We start from the raw sequence: 23,917 nt of genomic DNA, 5'->3' as shown, positions 1-23,917 counted from the left end.
TATGGAAATCCAAGGAGAGTGATGACTAGATTTTGGTGCTAGCCTCAACTGGCCATTCGAGGAACTACAGGTTTTGGCACTAACATGCTGCTGTCTGCGTATCATGGGATTAGCATACATTAGCTAATCATGTTTATGAGAAAACTGACCAAAGTTGTTTGTGGGTAGATAAAGTTTCTGTATGGTCAGTTCATCCATCATTCCAAGTTATGTCCAAGTTAGTTCCTGCATTAGAAGTTATGTACATTATTATCTGTACTGAAGACTTACTTTCAAAAAGACTTGGTTGAATGTCTTGAAGGACTCTGTAAAAGGCTGATTTGACTTCGAGACATGTTAGAGTTGAGAACATGAGCCTCATCTTCTTCTGGTTGGTTGTGGCAGCAAAGATCTCAGCGTACATTTCGTCATGGATAAACCTGCGCATCTGGTCCGCTATTGCCATCACTGAAGTGACGTTCTGAATGAGATCAGGCATGTTCTTGTCCACCCAGGCAGCTTCTTCAAACACTCACAGTACAGACATGGTTTTACTGTCTGCCTAAATTCTTTAATGTTGTTTTAAGATGAACTGTGAACACAAAAACATTCTTACCTTCTTGCTCTTTGGCTAAACCTGATTTGCAGGTTTCAGCAATGGAAGGACTGAAAATGGCACAAAACAAAATGAAATAAACCCTTTGTTTCACCAAGTTAACCATTCAGAAGATGGAGGAATCTACAATTACTTTTGTATATATTTAGACATTGACAGTGTTTTGGTTCTTGTAGCTGTCCATAAAAAATAATGAAAGCAAATAATGGATATGAGACTTTCAACTTTAATTTCAGGGTAGAAGTAAGCAGTCGGCATGGTGGCTTCATGGTTAGCAGTGTTGCCTCACAGCAATAACGTCCTGGGATTGCTTCCCCTGGTCCTTTCTGTGTGGAGTTTGCATGTTTTTACTGTGTTTGCATGGGTTCCCTCCAGGTGCTCCTACTTTTTGAAAGACCTGCAGGTTTGGTGAATTAGTGACTCAAAATTGACCGTAAGTGTGACTGAATTGTTTGTCTATATTTAGCCCTAAGATAGACTGGCGTCCTGTCCAGGGTGTACTCTGCCTCTCACCCATTGACCACTGGGATAAGCTCCACCAACCCAGTTACCATTAATTGGAATAAGCAGTTAGAGAAAATGAATGAAGAAGACATAAGTTCTACACAAGTGTATAAGAGTCTTTGGCACCGCCTAGATAGGCTGCCAGTCCATCATTCTTTATTTCACTAGCCAAGACATAGGACAGTGTAGATGAAGAGATCTACTGGATCATCTGGCATCAATATAAACACTGACTGCCCAATTGTAACCCATTTACTGAGATTCTGCCCTTCACAGTTTGAATGACTTTTGAGCAGAGGTGGGAGTAATCTGCAAGTCCCAAGTCCAGTCTCAAGTCAGCTTGCAAACAAATGGTGGTCAATTATGACTTGAGACTGGACTTGGGACTTGCTGATTTATGACTTGAGAGTGACTTGATGGTGGCTAACTCTCACCTCTGCTTCTGAACCCTCAGTAGTTGTGATCACTGGACTCTATATTTAGCTGCAACAATTCTGACCCTGCGTGTTTGATAATTTTTTGTCATGCCTTGTTTTTCGTTGTTTTGTTTTCATTAATATGCCCCGCCTGCGGGGACAATAAAGTATATTTGATTTTGATTGATTTTAAGAAGATGGTCTCCCTGCTGAGATCATGATGACGTTTCTTCCTCCAATCAAAGTTCCTGAGGGGGTTTTTCCTTATCATTGTTGCCAGAGGGTGGGTATGTTCAAAACGTATCTGTGTGTAGCGCCTTGGGGTGACTTATCTTGGCTCTATATGAATAAATTGAATTAAGTGTTTTGTACAAGGACAGGGAGTCTTAATTACACACCTTGGCCTGGTTTTGTGAAGCAGTACCAAGGGCGATAGACTGAGACAAGAGGCAACACTTACATTTTTTGTTGTTGTTCTTGTTTTTGTTTATTTGAGATCTCCAGGGTTCCACAATCCCTCAAATCCATGATATTTTTTGCCTGATTTTGTTTGAATTTTTTTTTTTAATCATATCACCCAGGTCACCCACATTACAGGACATTTAACAAAGTACCTTCGTTGAAAATTGCAGCAAAATCCATGCATTATTAAGAATACTAAAAATGTGTGTTTGAAAGCTGAGTGATTTGTTTCAATCTTGAAAACTGCTGCAAAATTATACAGTGGCCAAAATAGGGGAATCACAATTAAAACAAACACTTTTGGTTCCTGAACTTGACCCCACAGTGTTGTGTTCCTTAGAATCTTCTCTAAACATCACAAAATTGACTAGTATTTATTTTTAACACAGTAAAGTTTTAATCAGAGAATATAGAACTAATCTCTATTTTGCTTTCTTCTTTTCTTTTCATTTTGTTTAATTTCAACAGCAATGTTTCTCTTTTGAGTCACACTTCATCAAGCAAAGTGTGCAGTTCTGCATTGGTAAAAAAAAAATTGCTTCTTTTTGTTTTCACATCCTTTCAACTCGTGAGCAAAGGGGGGTTTCAAATCCACAGAATATGTGCTGACAAATGCAAATATTAAACCATAACAAAGATAACATGAGTTTCTCAAGCCTAAAGGACAAGAAGAATCAGGCTGTCTGCACAACATCAAGTTTGTACACAACATTTCTTTATATTAGTCAGGAACTTTAAAAGGGCCCATAGAATGGTGTTTTTATTTTTTGTTTGATGCTAAATTTTCACCACATTTGTAGTGAGTCTCAGACTATTACTTCACCGAGAATGTTTTAGTGAACATGAAATAAACCAGTCAGATTGCTGATTGTCATCTGTCAACCCCTTTAGAAGGTGGGGTGCAATGTAACCTGGTGCACTCCTTTTTTACAGCAAACTCAAGTGAGAACATTGCTGGCCACCAAAGCTCCCTTGGGTGAAGCAGTAAGGTGTTTTATATTTTTTTCTCCTATGGGTTTACTTTTATTTTGTTTAACTATTGTCTTTCATTTGGTTTAATTTTGTGTACAAGCAGTGTATACGAGTCATGAATAATGTCTCTGAACTAGCGTCTTTCCTGTGGGGATCCACAGGCTCTAGAGTGGGTAGTGTTTATAAAAGAGGTAGCTGACATTTTTCAAGGGTGGTATTGAGTTATGCAAAGTTTCTATAATGAGTTGTAATAGCATGTGAGTCCAGAATGTTTTTAGAACCCTAGACTTCAACCATTTTTAGAAGAAGAATCAACCCTTTTATTACCTGTTAGTTATGTAATTTTTAATGTGAATTTATAGTTTCAATGTATTCATAAATTGTTTAGGTTCATGTTATCATATACACACTTATTATTATCATTATTATTATTATCTGTATTATCATTATTTTATTAATACTTCTTTTTTGTCATTTGATTTTTAAATTGACCACAATAGAAATGTGTTTTCACTTTCTTGTGTCATCCATGTATTTTTAATGTATTTACAATTATAATATGTACTGACATTGTACGAGGTCTGTCCAAAAAGTATCGGACCTTTTTATTTTTTTGCAAAAACCATATGGATTTGAATCACGTGTGATTGCATCAGCCAAGCTTGAACCTTCGTGCGCATGCGTGAGTTTTTTCACGCCTCTTGGTTGCGTCATTCGCCTGTGAGCAGGCTTTGTGTGAGCAGTGGTCCACCCTCTCGTCGGATTTTTATTGCGAATAAATGTCTGAACGATTTGGAGCTTTGCTGCATCAATTTTTTTCCAGAAACTGTGAGAGACCTCCAGGTGGACACCGTTCGGAAAATTCATATGGCTTTCAGGGACAATTTTGTGGGGATTACACAGATTAAGGAGTGTTACTGCTGCTTTAAGGACGGCCCATAACTGCTGAGAGCGTGCCGCGCTCCCCAGTGCCGATCGACAGGCTCACACCCAGCTGAAACCACCAGATCATTTCCAGCGTGAAGGCTTTGTTGATCCGGGACGTCATCTGACTTTCACAAAAAGGCAGAAGGCGTGGACATCAGCACTTTTTTGGCACATTCCACTGTTACAGGAGTTTTTTTCATGGAAAGAAAAGTGGAGGGACGCGCCACGGAGCAGTTCATTACGCGGCACAAAACCACCTCTGTGTTTTCGGCATATTGAGACAGATGTGCGGAGGAGTTCCACGCGTTGCGGTGGAGCCGCATGGCGCAAAGCAACGCCGTGATGAAGCCTCACAGGACATGTTCTGGCATGTCCAGCTCATGCACAATTTCTCGGTTAGTCACACGACTGAAAACCCACCGACAGCCATCTGAAATCCACCTGAAAGCCGTCCTGTGAGACCAACTCAGAGGTGGTTTTGTGCCACGTAATGAACTGCTCCGTGGCATGTCCCTCCACTTTTCGTTCCATGAAAAAAACTCCTGTAACAGTGGAATGTGCCAAAAAAGTGCTGATGTCCATGCCTTCTGCCTTTTTGTGAAAGTCAGACGACGTCCCGGTGCAACAAAGCCTTCACGTTGGAAATGATCTGGTCGTTTCAGCGGGGTGTGAGCCTGTCGATTGGCGCTGGGAGCGCGGCGCGCTCTCAACAGTTGTGGGCCGTCCTTAAAGTGGCAGTAACACTCCTTAATCTGTGTAATCCCCACAAAATCGTCCCTGAAAGCCATATTAATTTTCTGAACGGTATCCACCTGGAGGTCTCTCACAGTTTCTGGAAAAAAATTGATGCCGCAAAGCTCCAAATCGTTCAGACATTTATTCGTAATAAAAATCCGACGAGAGGGCTGGACCACCACTGCTCACACAAAGCCTGCTCACAGGCGAATGACGCAACCGACAGGTGTGAAAAAACTCATGCATGCGCACGAAGATTCAAGCTTGGCTGATGCAATCACAAAAAAAAAATAAAAAGGTCCGATACTTTTTGGACAGACCTTGTACTTACTAAATAAAATCAGGCACTCACGCACTTATGCTTTTAATATAAAGATGATTTACCACAAAAGACTCCAAGCTGTCATTGATGCTAAAGGGGCAATAGGTCAGGAGTATCAGGGTCATTTGTTAGTTATTGTTGTCATGATGATTTAAAAAGAGTAAACAGTTGTTTGACAATAAATGGCTTCACACAACCACTAACCACTAATGAGTGGAAAAAAAGGTTTTGTGTTATTATTCATATTCTCTAAAAAATAGCCAAAAAATCTAAAATTCTGCCGGGGTATGTAAACCTTTGAGCACAAATGTAATTCACCATAACCAAATGGTCCTGTGTCTCTTTTCTGATCAGTTAACACACCCAGACGTGGAGTGCAGACAATGTGCCCTATGTTCCGCATGTGTTAACACACCAAGGCACACATACTGACTTTCCAGTCTCAGTATTGTATGCAAATAAAGCCTCTTGGTACCTGTCTGTCCCTGCCTTAGCTCCTGCACTAGCAATCAGTAATGCTCATTCTGGTGTAACAGTACATATAGCTATCTACAATAGTAATGTTTCATATTCTGAAGTATATTTAAATCCCCCTTCCAAATATACTCTACAAATATATGGACCTGATTGACAACCTGAAATATGATAGAACAACTGTCCATGATGGGGTGGGTAGTAAGATATCTTGACCTGGATACCAGCCACCCCAATATCAAGAATTCTGTACTATATATTGTCAAATTCATCCCACTATAAAATTAGCAATATTAAACAATGATGTGGCAACCTTCCACTCAGGATAAAGCAACTGCTGAACTCTATATTTCATAGATGTTTTATGGTCCCAGATGAAGCACAGTTTGATTGACAGTGAACAAAATTAGTATTCTTTCTGTAATATTTCCTATTCTGAAGTATCTTTAAATCCCCCTCCCAAATAAACTCTACAATGTCACGATTTTGGCTGAATCTGGGGTTTGATTCGGGTTTTCCCTCTTTCTTTTTCCTCCTTCACATGTCCGGTCTTGATTTACTAGTTATTTTATTTTCATCATGTGATTATTCTCTGTTCTTGTTGTGTGGGCCGCTGAAGAGGAGGTACTGCTGGCCCACCACCACCAGAGGGCGCCCTGCCTGGAGTGCGGGCTCCAGGCACCAGAGGGCGCTGCCGCCTCACAGGAGCAGCCAGGGTGACAGCTGTCACCCATCACCTGAGACAGCTGACAGCAATCATCAGAGGGGTATATCAGCAGGACGGCATCTCCACCTGATTGCCGAGATATCGTTTCTACCGAGGAGGTAACGTATCCAGCCGACTATATCAACCTTGAATACTTTTTGCCTTTATACAGAGAGAGAGAAGAGCAGCAGGAGACAGTGTTGGATAAGTACTCACACTCCTGCACTTCAGTGTTTACTTGACGAGAGGGGGAGGTGGTGTTACCACCGTCCGTGTTGCTGGGTGCAGCGCACCCACCTCTGACTGTTTTTGTTCCTCGCCAGCAGTACCAGATCCGACAAGCGGAGGCAGTGGTCACCTGGGAGTTCGGGACTTGGCGGCTCCAGTATTCCCGGGGTTCGGTGGCGGTGGAAATCGAGTGGTTCCGGTTCGACTTGGACAGACGTCTCCTACCTTCGAGCCTGCCCACACGACACCATTGGAATTCGGCTTGTTCCCAAAATTGTTATCTGTTGTGTTTGTTGTGCGAGTTTCACAACAGTAAAGCTTTGTTATTTGACTTACTCCATTGTCCGTTCATTTGCGCCCCCTGTTGTGGGTCCGTGTTCCTACACTTTCACAACAGTTCTGTTTTGATTTGTCACTTGTTTTCCTTGTTACTTTTTTCTTTGGCCTTTCGTTCTGTTCTAGTTTTCTTCAGTCAGTTGTGTTTTTATTTATTGTTTATCACTTGTTTTATCTAGTTCCTCTCATTTGTAATATTTGTTGTACAGTTATGTCAGGATTTGTTTTCTGTTATTATTTAGTCACTGCTTTTTCTTATGGTTTGTTTTACCACCTTGTTAAGTCAGTTTTGGTTTAATTTAATTTTAGTATTTATCTCTATTTTCTCATGCAGTTTTCATTAGGTTATCACTTGTTTATTTTGCTATTAATACTTGTTTAGTTTTCCTTCAGTATCTCTGCTCCATGTTTTCTGATCAGTTTGTCATGTTCCAGTTCGGTGTTATAGTTTATTTTGTCTTCAGTTGTAGCTCTGTTCTTAGTTCTCTGTTTCACTCCACGCTCTGCATCTGCTCTATGTTTTCATCCCTCTCACATCTCTGTCTGTGTTGTCACGTCACTCCACTAGCTTTGTGCCCTGCTGTCACACTTTGTCAACAAGGGCAGGTGCATTTTGCGGCAGCTGTCTCTCCACTTTGCCCCAGTCTGCTTTGTGTTCTCATTTACTCACGCTCTTGGCACCTGTTCACATACAGTAGTGTTCAGGATAATAGTAGTGCTATGTGACTAAAAAGATTAATCCAAGTTTTGAGTATATTTCTTATTGTTACATGGGAAACAAGGTACCAGTAGATTCAGTAGATTCTCACAAATCCAACAAGACCAAGCATTCATGATACGCACACTCTTAAGGCTATGAAATTGGGCTATTAGTAAAAAAAAGTAGAAAAGGGGGTGTTCATAATAACAGTAGTGTGGCATTCAGTCAGTGAGTTCGTCAGTTTTGTGGAACAAACAGGTGTGAATCAGGTGTCTCCTATTTAAGGATGAAGCCAGCACCTGTTGAACATGCTTTTCTCTTTGAAAGCCTGAGGAAAATGCGACGTTCAAGACATTGTTCAGAAGAACAGTGTAGTTTGATTAAAAAGTTGATTGGAGAGGGGAAAACTTATACGCAGGTGCAAAAAATGATAGGCTGTTAATCTACAATGATCTCCAATGCTTTAAAATGGACAAAAAAACAGAGATGCATGGAAGAAAATGGAAAACACCCATCAAAATGGATAGAAGAATAACCAGAATGGCAAAGGCTCACCCATTGATCAGCTCCAGCATGATCAAAGACAGTCTGGAGTTAGTGCTGTGACAGTTAGAAGATGCCTGTGTGAAGCTAATTTATTTGCAAAAATCCCCCGCAAAGTCCCTTTGTTAAATAAAAGACGTGCAGAAGAGGTTACAATTTGCCAAAGAACATATCAACTGGCCTAAAGAGAAATGGAGGAATATTTTGTGGACTGATGAGAGTAAAACTGTTCTTTTTGGGTCCATGGGCCGCAGACAGTTTGTGAGACAACCCGCAAACTCTGAATTCAAGCCACAGTTCACACTGAAGACAGTGAAGCATGGTGGTGCAAACATCATGATATGGGCGTGTTTCTCCTACTATGGTGTTGGGCCTATATATCGCATACCAGATATCATGGATCAGTTTGGATATGTCAAAATATTGAAGAGGTCATGTTGCCTTATGCTGAAGAGGACATGCCCTTGAAATGGGTGTTTCAACAAGACAATGACCCCAAGCACACTAGTAAATGAGCAAAAGCTTGGCTCCAAACCAACAAAATTAATGCCTTGCAGATGTGAAGAAATCATGAAAAACTGTGGTTATACAACTAAATACTAGTTTAGTGATTCACAGGATTGCTAAAAAAAAGCAGTTTGAACATAATAGTTTTGAGTTTGTAGCGTCAACAGCAGATGCTACTATTATTGTGAACACCCCCTTTTCTACTTTTTTTACTAATATACCAATTTCATAGCCTTAAGAGTGTGCATATCATGAATGCTTGGTCTTGTTGGATTTGTGAGAATCTACTGAATCTACTGGTACCTTGTTTCCCATGTAACAATAAGAAATATACTCAAAACCTGGATTAATCTTTTTAGTCACATAGCACTACTATTATTCTGAACACTACTGTATCTTTGTCTATTACATCACTCCACTTTGCGCACTCCCTTTCACACCATCTTGTCCCATCCATACTCTTTGTTCACCAGCCACACCCCCTCCTAGATTATTCCTCATGTGCACCTTGTTAACACATGCCTATTTAATCTCCACCCAGCCACCACACATTTGCCAGTTTGTTGTCGCTTCATGCACACATCCCAGCTTTTGTATTTTGTCCTGATTTCTTGCCTTGCTGTGTACCGTGTTTTGCTCTGTCCTCCTCGACCACGTCTTTTTGCCTCATCCTTGAAAACTATGTTTGCTCGTGCCTTTGAACCCTGCCTGAATATGACTGCGTTTTTGTCTAACCCATATTGTACTTCTGCTCCGCTGGCTGATCACCTGTGTGCTGAACCTGAGCCTGGAATAAAGACCATGATTATTCACATGCCTAAACCAAGTAAATTAAGTATAGGGTACTTAAATTTCATGATTTAGTTGATTTGAAAATATTACAAACGATGTACCAAGTTAATAAAAATACTTTACCAACAAACATTCAAAATATGTTTGAAAAAAGAGTAAGTAGTTATAAATTGAAAGGAATAGAAGTCTTTAAAAAACCAAGATTTCGAACCAATGTAAAGGAAAGGAGTATTGCAGTAAATGGTGTCAAATTATGGAACAATCTTAATAAAGAAATTAAAGAATTAAGGTCGCTTAAATTATTTAAAAAACATATTAAATTAGATGTATTAAGTAAGTATGAAACTATGAAGTAAGTCAGTGGGCTGCAAGAAAGTAAAAAAAAAAAAAAAAAAGTAAACTGTTAATAATGTTTGGAGTGTCTTAAGTTTAAATGTAACCTGTCAGTGATGTAATCAATTAATGGTCATAATTATGAAATGGGTCAGTGGTATGTGACAAGTTAAAGAAATGCAATCTGTTAAATAATGTTGACTATGATGCTGTATATTGAAAGATTGTATTGTTAAAAGGGGCAGAAATCATAAGACTTGTTCTTCTTTCTGCTCCTTTTCATTCTGGTATTGTGGTGCTTTTGTTTTTTGCTTTTCTGTTTTTCTTTTAAATGAATGAAATAAATATTAAAAAAAAAAAAAAAAAAAAGTCTGGGAGTCTGTTTCGCGGGTCCAGCCGCTCCTGGTATCAGGCAAGAATAGAGGACCTTGCTTCTATAGCTAACCTTTGTGCATCCACAAGTAGATATGTGTTCAAGATGGGAATAGGCTTTTTATCAAATTGCCTACAATCAGTCCAGGGCAAGACCACATCCCTGTGACATACACGTTTAATGTTGTTTTTCACTGTTTCAGCTATGTACATAAATCTGAGTCGGATGAAATGGGTGATAATGCTCCAGCAGACTTGCTTTGCAGGGGTGAGGTGAAGGTACCCAGGTCAGGATATCTTACCCACCACCGCATCCTTACATGGGAAGGTCAGATAATACTTGACCAGGGAAGAAACTGTACATCAGAATTGAGAGAATTTACACAAAAGAGGGATCAGTCATTTCACACTGAAGGATCTTGCTTCTATAGCCAACCTTTGTGCATCCACAAGTAGATAAGTGGTAAAGATGGGAATAGGCTTTTTATCAAATGGCCTACAATCAATCCAGGGAAAGACCACATCATTGAGGCATATAATATCAATGTTGTTTCCACCCTTGTCAGCCATGTATAAATTTGGGTAGGATGAAATGGGTGATAATGCTACAGCAGACTTGCTTTTCAGGGGTGAGGGGGGGAGATATCCAGGTCAGCATATCCGCCCTCCCAGACTCCTGCCTTTTTAAGCATTTGTCTTTTTTGCCTGTCAGCTTCTGCAGGGGGGCTCTGCTCCCCCAGACTCCCCACCTTTTTAAGCATTATTCATTTCAAATACAAGAAATACAAAAAAATATAAAGACTAAAAATTTCTAAAATTATCTTCCTCAAACTCAAACGTCCTCAGATCTCTAAGAATTGATAATACCTGTAAATAGTTTTATTGCCAGTTTTCTTCAGACAAGTCAGGGGATGGAAACATGAACATTTCCAAGTCACTGAATATGTCTTAGGCTTCATTTCCATCAATTATGAAAAAATACAAAAATTTCTTTCACAAAAGCATCAAATCTAGACTTGCATTTCAGATGTACTTGCTGGCAAATTGTAGCTGTATGTGTTCAGTTCAAATTTGAGAAACATTTTTCTTCTTCTACTATGTAGGGATGGGTATCGATAAGATTCTTTCGATGTCGATACCATTATCGATTCTGCTTATCGATCTGATTCCTTATCGATTCCCTTATCGATACCTCTTGAGAATTTTTTGTGTACCAAAAGCAGGCTTTACAGGTTTTCTATGTCAGCGGGTCAAACAGCTTTTTCTTATCGTGTACCCACTCTGTAGAACGGTCTTCCTGCGACTGAGGCAGTCGGAGTCCGTGGACATTTTTAAGTCAAGACTTAAAGGCTATTTTTATTCTCTTTCTTATGAATAGTTTTTATTTGTTATCTGTTTTATTCTTTTACTTCTGTTTTTAATTATGTATTTGAATTTTAAATTTTTATTTATTTTAATTTTTTTATGTTGAACTGTTCTATGTGAGGTGCCTTTAGGTGCCTTTTGTTGTGATTTGGTGCTTTATAAGCCGATTAAATTAAAATTGAACAGCATTTTATTGAGTCTTAAAGTAAACAAATAAGAAATTGTTCACTGGATCCTTAAACTTTGGACATAATAAACTCTACATGGTGGATCCTTGATCTATGGACATAAATAGAAATAAACAAAATCTGTAGTTATTGTCAAAAGCATTTCCTTTCAGACATTATTGGCATGAATGTCTTTCCATACACCTGAGCTGAGTGAGCTCTTGCAGCCGGCTGCACTGCAAGTCAGGATGTAATTAATAAAGAATGCAGCTAGTCTCATTTTGGGAGAAAAAAAAAAATGTTTTAGTCTGTTGTAGTTTCTTGTCTCTATTACAACGTATGTAAAAAGGTGTCATTTTAGTTAAAGCGGCAATTCTTTTATTAATTCCGACCGGACTCTGTCTTGGCAGAGAGCCGTGCAGTATTTGGAGCTGTGCCAATGAAATGGAGGACGATTCTCATTTCTTGACTGCAACAAGACAAGAGTTCCAGTTAGTGACTTTAATCCACACAAAAGTGACTCACGATATTTTAATGGGTTTGACAGGGGTTAAGAAGCGGACTTGCCATTTCTGAAGAGCAGTGAATCGAAGAACCAACGAACTAGTGGATCGAAGCTTTGCTTCAATGGTTCACACTTCAAAGTGGTGTCGTGCTGCAGAAACAGTTGATTACAAGCCGCTGCAGGGTCTGTAATCAACGTAGAGGAATGATCATTTTCCCGACAAACACCCTCAAAAACAACGGCTGCTCTGAAGGACCAATAAGGGAATCGTTAAGCAAAAAGGCTATTGATATCGGTGGATCAAATCATTTCTTAACGATACTCAAAAAGAACCGGTTCGTGATACCCAACCCTACTACTAAGGTAGATTAGAACTTTTTCTGGTACACAGCCTTCACTACTGTACAGGAGAAAGCTAGCAGTCAGTATGTGTCACTGATTTCAAAACGCAGCTCTTTTCAATCAGATGTGCAGGGACGTGACATGTCAATCATCTGTATCCAATCAGATTTCAAGGGACTCCAGTGCAACCCTGGCTTCCACTCTAGCTCTATCCATGCCAGGAAGTGTTCAACATTTAACAGTCCCTGTTTCACTGTGGACTCAAAACTTGGCATATCCTGTTTCAGTCACAACTTAGCACTTAATTCCCGTGAGATCTCATCTCGTGGGATCCAGGAAGTGTTCAACATTTAACATTTCCTGTTTCACTGTGGACTCAAAATTTAGAACTTCCTGTTTGGGACTCCCTGTGCCATGAACGAGTATTGTGCTGCTGCACACCACTTCGCTTGTATTACTACCTCTGCTGACGAAGTTGGAGGAGGTTATGTTTTCGCCCATTTGTTTGCTTGTCTGTTTGTTTGGAACAGCCTGGAGCCCACAATTTTTCATATATTGTTATGAAATGAAATGATTCATATCCTGATAGGCAAGAACTGATTCAGTTTTCAGGGTCAAACTCAGGAAAAATCTTGGAAAATTGGAAAAATCCCTGTCTTCAACATTGAACAAATTTTTCAAAAATTCATAACTCTGTCAAAAAAGATAAAAATTTCTTTCATGTTTGAGAGATTTATGTAGGATGGCATCCTTTATCGATTGACAAAGTTTGATCCGGTGTCCCAGTTTATCTTCCCCCCTGGATATCAGGATTCGGATTGGTGCACTTCAGGAAACCCTGATTGCTCTTCTTCTTACTAATATGTATATGTCGTAGACATGAACGATTGAAGCTCTTTAGCATCTCACCATGTCATTTAGGTCCTTCAGACTTTTATTGAGCAAATGCTTCAGGGGAGCATTAGCATGACTAAAACGGGGGGGAGAAAGGTTTTAGCCATGCTAATTCTCCACTGAAGCATTAACACTTCCAAAATTCAGTGGAGTCTTCCATGCCATAATATCTATCTGTGGTGCAAATTTGGTAAGTATCTATGAAGTAGTTTTGAAATAATAATTCAAAGCCTATATAAAGGGAAATCTTGATCCAAAATCTGGATCCAGATCGGAATCATCTCCAAAATTCAGTGGAGTCTTTCATGCCCTAACATCTATCCTTTATGCAAATTTGGTGAGGATCCGGTGAGTAGTTTTGATGTAATCCTTCAAAGCATATATAAAGTGAAACTTGATCCAGAATCCAGATCTGGATCCAAATCACCTCCAAAATGTAATGGAGTCTTCCATGGCCTAATATGTATCTGTGTTGAAAATTTTGTCAAAATCCGTGTCATAGTTGTGATGTAATCCTGCTAACAGGATTATGATTACAGACAGACAAATATATAAATAACTAAACGCTGATGATTTTATTATGTCGGTGGACGTAATAATAATAAAAACTGTGTCAATGTGTAAACATATGTGGATCAAACTGCAGGATCTGTCATCTACCTGCACTGCTTTGAAATGTTAAACATACAGACTCAGTGAAGTCTCACCCTGGGTGAAGTTCAGCAGCACACTGATGTGTCACAGTGCTGCTCTCCTTCATACTGCTGCTGTTGTCAATTCCATCCTGTGTGTTTTCAGAGGAAGATTCCACTTGTGGCAGATGTGAAAACTCCTCCTCTTTCCTCTCTGTGACTGGCTCCTCCTCCTTCAGCAGAGACTGTGTTTTTGGAATAAGAGAGGACTTGTCCTTCACCGTGGTGCAGATGTGTTTCTTTCCACGTCTTTTCTCCTTGTCCTTTGTTTTACTCCTCCTGAAAATGGAGTACTGACCTCCCATGGTTTCTTCAGGCTCAGTTCATTCACTCTGTCATTTTGAGACACACTATAAATCAGCAGTTACACACTGCAAGAACAATCGACTTATAAAACTCTGAGGGACAGGAGTTGAAGTGGGCCCTGTACAGACCCTGAGGTCTATGCCCGGATACTGTAGTATGAATTGGATGAGAGATATGTACAACCCCAATTCCAATGAAGTTGGGACGTTGTCTGAGATGTAAATAAAAACAGAATACAATGATTTGCAAATCCTCTTCAACCTATATTTAGTTGAATACACCACAAAGACAAGATATTTAATGTTCAAACTGATAGGCTTTTTCGTTTTTGTGCAAATATTTGCTCATTTTGAAATGGATGCCTGCAACACATTTTAAAAAGCTGGGACAAGGCAACAAAAGACTGGGAAAGTTGATGAATGCTCAAATAACACCTGTTTCTGTTAACCCTAACCCTGTTTGTGGACTTCAGCTCTGCTTTCAATACGATCATCCCAACCCTGCTGCAGGACAAGCTCTCTCAGCTTGGCGTGCCCAACTCCACCTGCAAGTGGATCACTGACTTCCTGTTCAACAGAAGGCAGCACGTGAAGCTGGGGGAGCACGTCTCCAACACACGGACCTCAGTACCGTATCCCTCCAAGCCTATGTTCCTTCCCCGCCACTCTTCTCCCTGTACACAAACAGCTGCACCTCCAGCCACCAGTCTGTAAAGCTCCTGACATTCACGAACAATACAACCCTCACCAGACTCATCTCTGATCATGATGAGTCTGCCTACAGATGGGAGATCAATCACCTAGTATCTTGGTGCAAACAGAACAATCTGGAGCTTAATGCCCTCAACACAGTGGAGATGGTTGTTGACTCTAGGAAGAGCCCAGTCCCGGCCAACCCCATCACCCTGTGTGACTCCCCAGTCACCATTGTAGAGTCTTTCTGTTACCTGGGGATCAACATCGCCCAGAACCTCAAGGGGAAGCTGAATGTCAGCTCTCTCACCAAGAGAGTACAATAGAGGATGTACTTTCTGCGGCAGCTATGGAAGTTGAACCTGCCAAAAACAGTGATAAATAATGGTGAACTTCTGCACTGCCATCATTGAGTCCATCATCTCCTCCATCACTGCCTGGTATGCTAAGGACAGGACCAGACTGCATTATCTGTTATTATCCATGCAGCAGCGAAGGTGATCGTCTGCAGTCTGCCATCTCTACAGGACCTGAATGCGTCCAGGAAGATAGTGGCCGATTACTCTTACCCAAGACACAAAATTTTTGTTACCCTCCCCTCTGGCAGATGGTTGAGGTCCACCAGCACTAAAACATCAAAACACAAAAACAGCTTTTTCCATCTGCAGCTAGACTAATAAATAATGCCAGAGACCCCCATTTACCCTGCACCCCCAATCCCACAAAGTAGAGATTTATCATCCCTGAGTTCATCTTCATGCCTGCACAGGCCCATTCCACTATGCCTATTTGACAGTAAAGTTAGTTTTGCCCATTTGTCTATTGACTCCTTTACTTCTTAGGGCTTTCTCGACCTCCTGGTGATGCTTCTTCTGTCAGGAGGACTGAACTGTGTATCAGTGCTTGTGAATTACTCCACTTGGCACCTTGACACTTGCAGAAATTTGATTTGCGAACTTACATACGCTCTGCCGTGCAGGAGAGTGAACTAGTCTCAAACCATTGTAAACTGTGCGTGGCTTTGTGCAAGTTCCCAAAGAAAATTTTGAAATGTTCAAAATCTCTGTCACTCATTAATTATGTGAACTTCATGTGAACATTGCTCAAACAATTAAAAAACACTGCGTGAGTGGGAGTGATTGTGTCAGCACACCGCATCAGGGTGCATCTGAATGATTATAACGAGATGTTAAATCTATCATAAACATACTTTTACAGCTACTCATAAGAAGGAATGAACATGCAACTGTTTTACTAAGCTAATGCAATATACATATTACAAATAATTACCTTTTAGGCTATTCCAAATGCGTTCTCCACCTCATGAAGTGCAGGAGAGAGAGAAAAAAGCAGCAGCTGAAACAGTCCTCTATTATTCCGGAAGTAATTAGAGGCATTTTCAACAGCTAAACTCTAAGAGAAAATGATTATTCTGCTACAAAATATTTTATATACACGGCGTCCAGCTTACAAAGTGTGGCATTCAGCTGGGAACACAGCGGGTGGCACTGTCACAATGAAGTGCGCAAGAGTGCGGAGCTAAAATGCGTGCAAGTGTCAAGGCACCTCCTGTTTGGACCTTCTCTCTTGCATTTCCGATGATGCAACCGAAACCATGTAGAGGTTAGCGAGTATGAAACGGCGCACACCACGCTGTCAGATTGGGGGAAATGTGTCTCATTTCACCCAACACAATTTCCATGCTGGTGAACATGGCTCGATCACACAAGCAGCTCCTACAAGGGCCGCACTGAGTCCTACAATCCACAATACACCAGTGGAGTGCAACAATAAATACATTTTTTGGTTACAATGTGTGTGGGGTGATTTAGCAGTGAAGAGAATGACGCTGGCTTTGAGGAAAAAAAAAACAAAAACTAATTTTAGTCTCTTCGATAAACAGCGCTTGGTGGATTGCTGCACAGCAGTTCAAAGGTCACCCAGAGGGTAGTGACAGAAACATTGTTTGCTCTACACTAAAAACTTTAAATTGTTCAGATTTCATAGAAAGTTGTTTCTGTGTTACGTAGCTGGTATCTCAGATTCACAGCACACCCGCAGGAACAGACACACACACACACGCCAAAGGCAGATGGCAAAGTGAAAGTAAAACCCTTTTAAAAAAATATCTGCAGTCATCTTCTGCAACACTAAACACTAAACTGTGACAAGTGATTAGAAAGCTTTAACTTTTTGCACACTCTGGTGATAACACATGGGCTGTGTATTTCAAAACCAACAGAAGTATCTGTGCATAACAGATGTCAACCTGCGTACACAAAATCTGCTATTTTTCTTACCTTTGTGTGTTTTTGCAGTCCTCTGGTGATGTGTGTGTGCCACGTTGACGGTTTGAGCCTGTGCTGTGTGCATGTGTGTGACAACTGATGAGCAGCGTACAGTGCTATAATGGGCCAGGAAGTGAGCGGGGAGCGGGTGGGCGGGCGCAGTCTAGTGAGGGTGGGTGAGAGACATGCAACAGGACAGGAAACTCCACTTTCAGTGTTTCCTGTTGTGCAAAATTATTTTTAAACACAGTTAATGATGATATGCACATGAACTTGAACAAAAAATAGAAAGCACTGTACATCACTGTTTATAGCAAAATAATTCAAAATTCAGTACTTATGAAAGCCTGAAATGGAGCATTGATGCACTGTGCATAAGCTTGTATAAGCTCTGTGTCTCTCTGTCACACACACCCTACTTACGTAATGCATATTGCGCTGCAGCATATGAATATTTTCATGATTGATTAATCAGTCATTGTTTCCATTAATCTATTAGCTGTTAGCTGTGCAAAAATCATATTTAAATTGAGAATCATGCTTGAATTTAAGTGGAATTTTGAACTGACAAACACAATGTAGAATTACAGTATTTATTCATTTCCTGCTGGTTATCCAGGTCCTGTTCGCAGTGGCAGTAGGGCAAGCAGCTCATCCCATAATTCCCTATTTTCAGCATAGTTCTCTAACTCTTCTATCTACCAAACCAGCTGGGAGATAGAACTGCAGCCCCTAGACCCAAAAATAACAATCTTGCTTTCATCAGTCCACAAAATGCTGTACCATTTCTCTTTAGGCCAGTCAGTGTGTTCTTTGGAAAACTGTAATTGTAACCTCTTCAGCACATGTTGTTTTTTCAACAATGGGACTTTGTGCAGCTTCATACCCATAACTTGGCTTCACATAGGCATCTTGTAATAGTTCCAGTACTCACAGGTAACTTTAGACCTTTTTTGATCACCCTGGAGCTGATCATTGTCTGAGTCTTTGCCATTATGACTGTTCTTCGATCCATTCAAATGGTGGTTTTCCATTTTCTTCCACGTCTTTCTGGTTTTGGTTGCCGTTTAGAACATTTGAGATCATTTTAGCCGAGCAGCCTATCATTTTCTGCACTTCTTCATATATTGTCCTATCTCCACTCAGCTTTCTAATCAAAGTACGCCATTCCTCTGAACAATGTCTGGAACAACCCATTTCACAGATTTTCAGAGGGAAATGCACAAGAAGCATATACAACATTTGCTGCCTTTGTCCTTAAATAAGCCCCATCTCTAAGGGTGTAATAATGGTCACAGTAAGAAAAACACACTGCTGTTTTTTTTAAACAGCCTAATATTCTTTTTTATTCACTTTCTGTAAAGTAATAAGAAATTTGATTAATTTTTCTTTGTGTTTTGATTTCGAATAGAATGTGCAGTGTTCCCAGTGCATTTGCATGTTCGAAAATAAAAGATTATAAAGATTTTGAGCTTTACTCACTTTTTAAAACAGACTATTATTTTGAACACAACTGTGTGTAACCTTTTATTGACCTTTAGAAATGCTTACCGTCCACATCACAATGTATCTGAGAACTGACCCCCAACCCCAGTGTTGAGGACAGTATGTGAGACAGAGCCATGTGTTACAAGAACTTTGCTTGCAGGTGTGTGTTCAGCTTTTTTTTTTTTTTTTTGTAGGTCATTTTTAGCTTCATAGCTATAGTTTTAGTATGAAAGCTACACAGTTGGTCAGAAATGAGATCCCTGGATATTAAAAAAAAGACAAATTGATTAACTGATTATCAAAAGTTTGCCCATTAATTTAACAGATTAATAATCATTGCTGCTCAAAACACAAACAATAATTAATATGACGATATGTTGCACCCAACCACCAACATGGGTGGTGGTCATCATGACGATTGCACCATTTGCAAGCTCCTCTAACAATGCTGACACAGCCATTGTAATGCCATTCTTCTCATCACTTTGCACGTGCTCCAGTATGGTGGCCCTGAAGTGCAAAACACAACAGCAAATCGCACAGCACAACAGCAAATCACACAACATGACACCAAAAGAGAAACGACAACATTAACCAAAATGGAAAAGGTAGGTACCTTCGGGCGACACGAATCGTCGCTGATTGGACGGTGGTCCATCCTGTCCTGTGAACCGGGAGACCGTATACTCAGGCGCCAGACGAACAGAAACAAATGAACATGCCACAATGTATTGCCAAAACTGTGGCACAGTTTGAGGAAAAACCAAACTTCTGCAGTGATTGTGGGAAAAGGCTAAAAGAAGACGGTGACGACACTCACGCGCGACCTTCAAGTTTAAGAGCACATATGTTTTCACTAGCAGCACTCAAATTTTGAAAACATGCAAACCTTCCAGTTCACAAGACAGGACGGACCACCGTCCAATCAGGGACAATTCGTGTCGCCCGAAGGTACCTACCTTTTCTGTTTTGGTTAATGTTGTGTTTATCTTTTGCTGTTGTGCTGTGCGATTTGCTGTTGTGTTTTGCACTTCAGGGCCACTGTACTATGTATTTACCCATATAATTGCAAACTCGTGGGTGTTTTAATTGTTTAGATGCATGTCTCTGATATGCACATCACTCTGATGACTTCTTGTTTTCACATTATACACCACGTTTTTGTATGTCTCCACACTTTGCACATAAGGCCTCAGATCTGCTGGATTAAAGCCTTTGGTGGGATGTAGGAAGCCCAATGAGTACACTACACGTCAAATACAAACGTATGTGTGATGCAGTAACTACAAGTTACATAATTCAGCAGTTTGGTATCAGATAACAATTCTGTTCAGTTAACTTTCAGCTAATCATTAACAGACTGGATTCCCCCCCCCCCCTTTTTTTTTTTTTGAAGCTTTACAGTTGTTCCTACATATGTGCATTTGTAGAGTAAGAAGCTCAAATTCTTATCCAGAAATGTCTTAATAGTCAAAAACAAAAACAAAAAGTGTCACATAAATAATAATGTAAAGTTAAAGAACTTCTCGGCAACAACAACGTAAAAATAAGTTACCAGGAAATTAAACAAGTAAAAATCAAGTAGTGTAAGTACATCAATATTGTTCATCTTATCATGTCAATCCCAAATGATTTTTCACTGGTTTCCATTTTTTTTCGAATTGGTCCATGGTTAAATTGAGGCTTGCTGTTATTTTTTCCATCATATACACTTTACTCTTTCTTTCCATTGTGCAACAGTAGGGGGCAGTGGTTTCAACCATAAAGTACTAATCATTTGAGCACATGATTTCTATTTAAGTAATCACACGGGAGCACCCCGAAGACAAACACCTTTGGATCCCAATAGATATAAATCTGCAAAATTTTAGAAATTTCATGCCTAATTCCCTCCCAGAATGTTTTTAATTTTGGACAATCCCAGAATACGTGTGTGATCTGCAATTTGTCCACATTGTCTCCAGCATTTGTTTGTCTTAGATTTGTCAAATTTAGAAATAATAAGTGGAGTTTTAAAATATCTTAAATTTACTTTCCATGCGAATTCTTTCCCAGTTGGACTACTAGTAACTTTGCGAGCATTTTCACAGATTTGCTCCCAGACCTGGTCATCAATTACCACATTAATTTCAAGTTCCCACTTTTCCTTTATCTCCGGAGAGCCCCCCTTAAAAAGCAATTGAAGACATCTGTACAAATTTGACACTAGTTTTTCATATCTTCCTTTTTTGTAGGATTGAATTAAGAAAACCTCTAAGTCATTAGCTTGCATTTTAAGAAAGGACCATTCTTTGTGTGACATCAGATAACTACTCAACTGTAAGAATCTGTAAAAGTCAGTAGATTTCAAATCAAATTTTTCTTGTAGTTGGTTAAAGGATAACATAATTTCTCCTTCAGATAAGTCATTTAAAACTGTTAGGCCTTTATCTTTCCACTCTTTGAATCTTGAATTAGTTTTCACAGGTAAGAAGTCTAAAATATCAATTATCCTTGTTGCCCTGGACATTGATAGCAGGGCTCTTATTTTTTTTCCGTATAGTATTTAATACTTTGTGGGTACATCTCATCCAAGAGTTTGTAATTTTGTTTTTGTTCCAAATTTCATTCGAACTAAAAAGCAGAACTTGCAATGGAATTTCAGAGATTGAACTTTGTTCCACAGTTAACCAGGTTGTCTCTTCAGTTTGTTTTATCCACTCCACGGCACTCCTTAATTGTGCTGCCCAATAGTATAATTTTAGGTTAGGTAGATTGAGACCTCCATTTTCTTTACTACTGGTCAGCTGAAAGAATTTAATCCTGGGTTTTTTCTTTTGCCAAATAAAGGAAGAAAACATTTTTTGTATATTTTTAAATGTAGTGGCAGGAATCATAATAGGAAGTGACATGAACAGATATAGCAATCGTGGGAGTACATTCATTCTGATGGTTTCCACTCTGAAAGAGTGATAGAGGTAATACTTCCCATCTTTCTAAATCTTTTTTGAGCTGAGTGATTACTTTTCCAATATTTTCTTTGTATAGTTGAGAGGGATCTGTGGTTATTATAATACCTAAGTATCGAAATCCTTGAGGAGACCAGTTAAATTTAACTTTGTGCGACAGCTCCACAGGCCAAGTTCCCTTAATCATCATGGCGTCAGATTTGGATTCATTTACTTTATATCCGGAAACTTTACTGAAAGTCTTGAGGCAATTTAAAAGTACAGGTATTGAGGTGGCGGGATTACTAATATATTAATAAAACATCATCTGCGTACAATGATAGTTTGTGAGATCTAATTTTATCTGGTATTCCTAATATATGTGGGTATTCCTGATTAACATGGCCAAAGGTTCAATACTGATAGCAAATAAAATTGGCAAAAGGCAGCAACCCTGACGGGTTCCCATTTTCAAGAGAAAACTATCTAAAATATAACCATTTACTCACACTCTGGATTTGGGATTTGAATATAAGACATCAAACCTGTCATTAAACATTGAATTAAAGCCCATCTTTTCTAACACTTGTTTCAGAAAGGACCAATCCACCCTATCAAATGCCTTCTCAGCATCAAGGGCAAGAAGCACTGAAGGGTGGGGTAGTTCTCGGGCTGTAGGTATAAACTCAACAAAAATATAAACGCAACACTTTTGGTTTTGCTCCCATTTTGTATGAGATGAACTCAAAGATCTAAAACTTTTTCCACATACACAATATCACCATTTCCCTCAAATATTGTTCACAAACCAGTCTAAATCTGTGATAGTGAGCACTTCTCCTTTACTGAGATAATCCATCCCACCTCACAGGTGTGCCATATCAAGATGCTGATTAGACACCATGATTAGTGCACAGGTATGCCTTAGACTGCCCACAATAAAAGGCCACTCTGAAAGGTGCAGTTTTGTTTTACTGGGGGGGATACCAGTCAGTATCTGGTGTGACCACCATTTGCCTCATGCAGTGCAACACATCTCCTTCGCATCATCCGTGAAGAGAACACCTCTCCAACGTGCCAAACGCCAGCGAATGTGAGCATTTGCCCACTCAAGTCGGTTATGACGACGAACTGGAGTCAGGTCGAGACCCTGATGAGGACGACGAGCATGCAGATGAGCTTCCCTGAGACGGTTTCTGACAGTTTGTGCAGAAATTCTTTGGTTATGCAAACCGATTGTTTCAGCAGCTGTCCGAGTGGCTGGTCTCAGACGATCTTGGAGGTGAACATGCTGGATGTGGAGGTCCTGGGCTGGTGTGGTTACACGTGGTCTGCGGTTGTGAGGCTGGTTGGATGTACTGCCAAATTCTCTGAAACGCCTTTGGAGACAGCTTATGGTAGAGAAATGAACATTCAATACACGAGCAACAGCTCTGGTTGACATTCCTGCTGTCAGCATGCCAACTGCACGCTCCCTCAAATCTTGCGACATCTGTGGCATTGTGCTGTGTGATAAAACTGCACCTTTCAGAGTGGCCTTTTATTGTGGGCAGTCTAAGGCACACTTGTGCACTAATCATGGTGTCTAATCAGCATCTTGGTATGGCACACCTGTGAGGTGGGATGGATTATCTCAGCAAAGGAGAAGTGCTCACTATCACAGATTTAGACTGGTTTGTGAACAATATTTGAGGGAAATGGTGATATTGTGTATGTGGAAAAAGTTTTAGATCTTTGAGTTCATCTCATACAAAATGGGAGCAAAACCAAAAGTGTTGCGTTTATATTTTTGTTGAGTATAATATTGAGAGTGCGCCTAATATTATTTACTCCGAATCTTCCGGGCATAAATTCAGTTTGATCTGGATCAATCAGTTTATTTATCACTGTTTTAATTCTCTTTGCCAGTATTGCACTCAGGATCTTTACATCATTACACAATAAACTTATTGGCCTGTAGGAGGTGCACAGAGTGGGGTCCTTTCCCTCTTTATAAATCACAGAGATAACTGCTTCAGACCATGTTTTAGGGGGTCCATCTTGTTTAATGCATAATTGAACACTCTGTATAATATGGGGGTGAGTTGTTCTTCAAAACATTTGTAAAATTCACCCGGGAACCCTGGCGTCCTATTGCTTTTAAGGTTTTTTTTATTGTTGATTTAATTTCCTCTGCTGATATGTTCCTTATTATTGATTTAGAATCAATCTCGTTAAGTTTCGGTAAATCTAATTGGTTAAGAAATGTTTTGATGTCTTCCAATTTATTTAGTGAACTCATCGAGTCATATAGTTGTTCATAGTATTTGGAAAAAGCATTTGCTACT

General features: G+C 39.8%; 1 protein-coding gene across 1 annotated transcript in view; it reads right to left on the bottom strand.

The window, feature by feature from the left end:
* LOC117527682 (protein NLRC3-like) overlaps positions 1-17,302 on the bottom strand; it is a 48,882-nt gene extending 31,580 nt beyond the window's left edge. The window contains 4 exon segments of the mRNA XM_034190136.1: positions 271-501; positions 596-645; positions 13,905-14,221; positions 17,188-17,302. Coding sequence (XP_034046027.1) covers positions 271-501; positions 596-645; positions 13,905-14,194 — 571 coding nt within the window. The 5' untranslated portion in view covers positions 14,195-14,221; positions 17,188-17,302.
* Between the last annotated feature and the right edge of the window lie 6,615 nt (positions 17,303-23,917).

Source organism: Thalassophryne amazonica, chromosome 16, assembly GCF_902500255.1.
Source record: "Thalassophryne amazonica chromosome 16, fThaAma1.1, whole genome shotgun sequence".
In the NCBI taxonomy this organism is placed as follows: Eukaryota; Metazoa; Chordata; class Actinopteri; order Batrachoidiformes; family Batrachoididae; genus Thalassophryne; species Thalassophryne amazonica.
The sequence above is the reverse complement of the archived record's forward strand: the minus strand, read 5'-3'. Positions and strand labels throughout refer to the sequence as shown.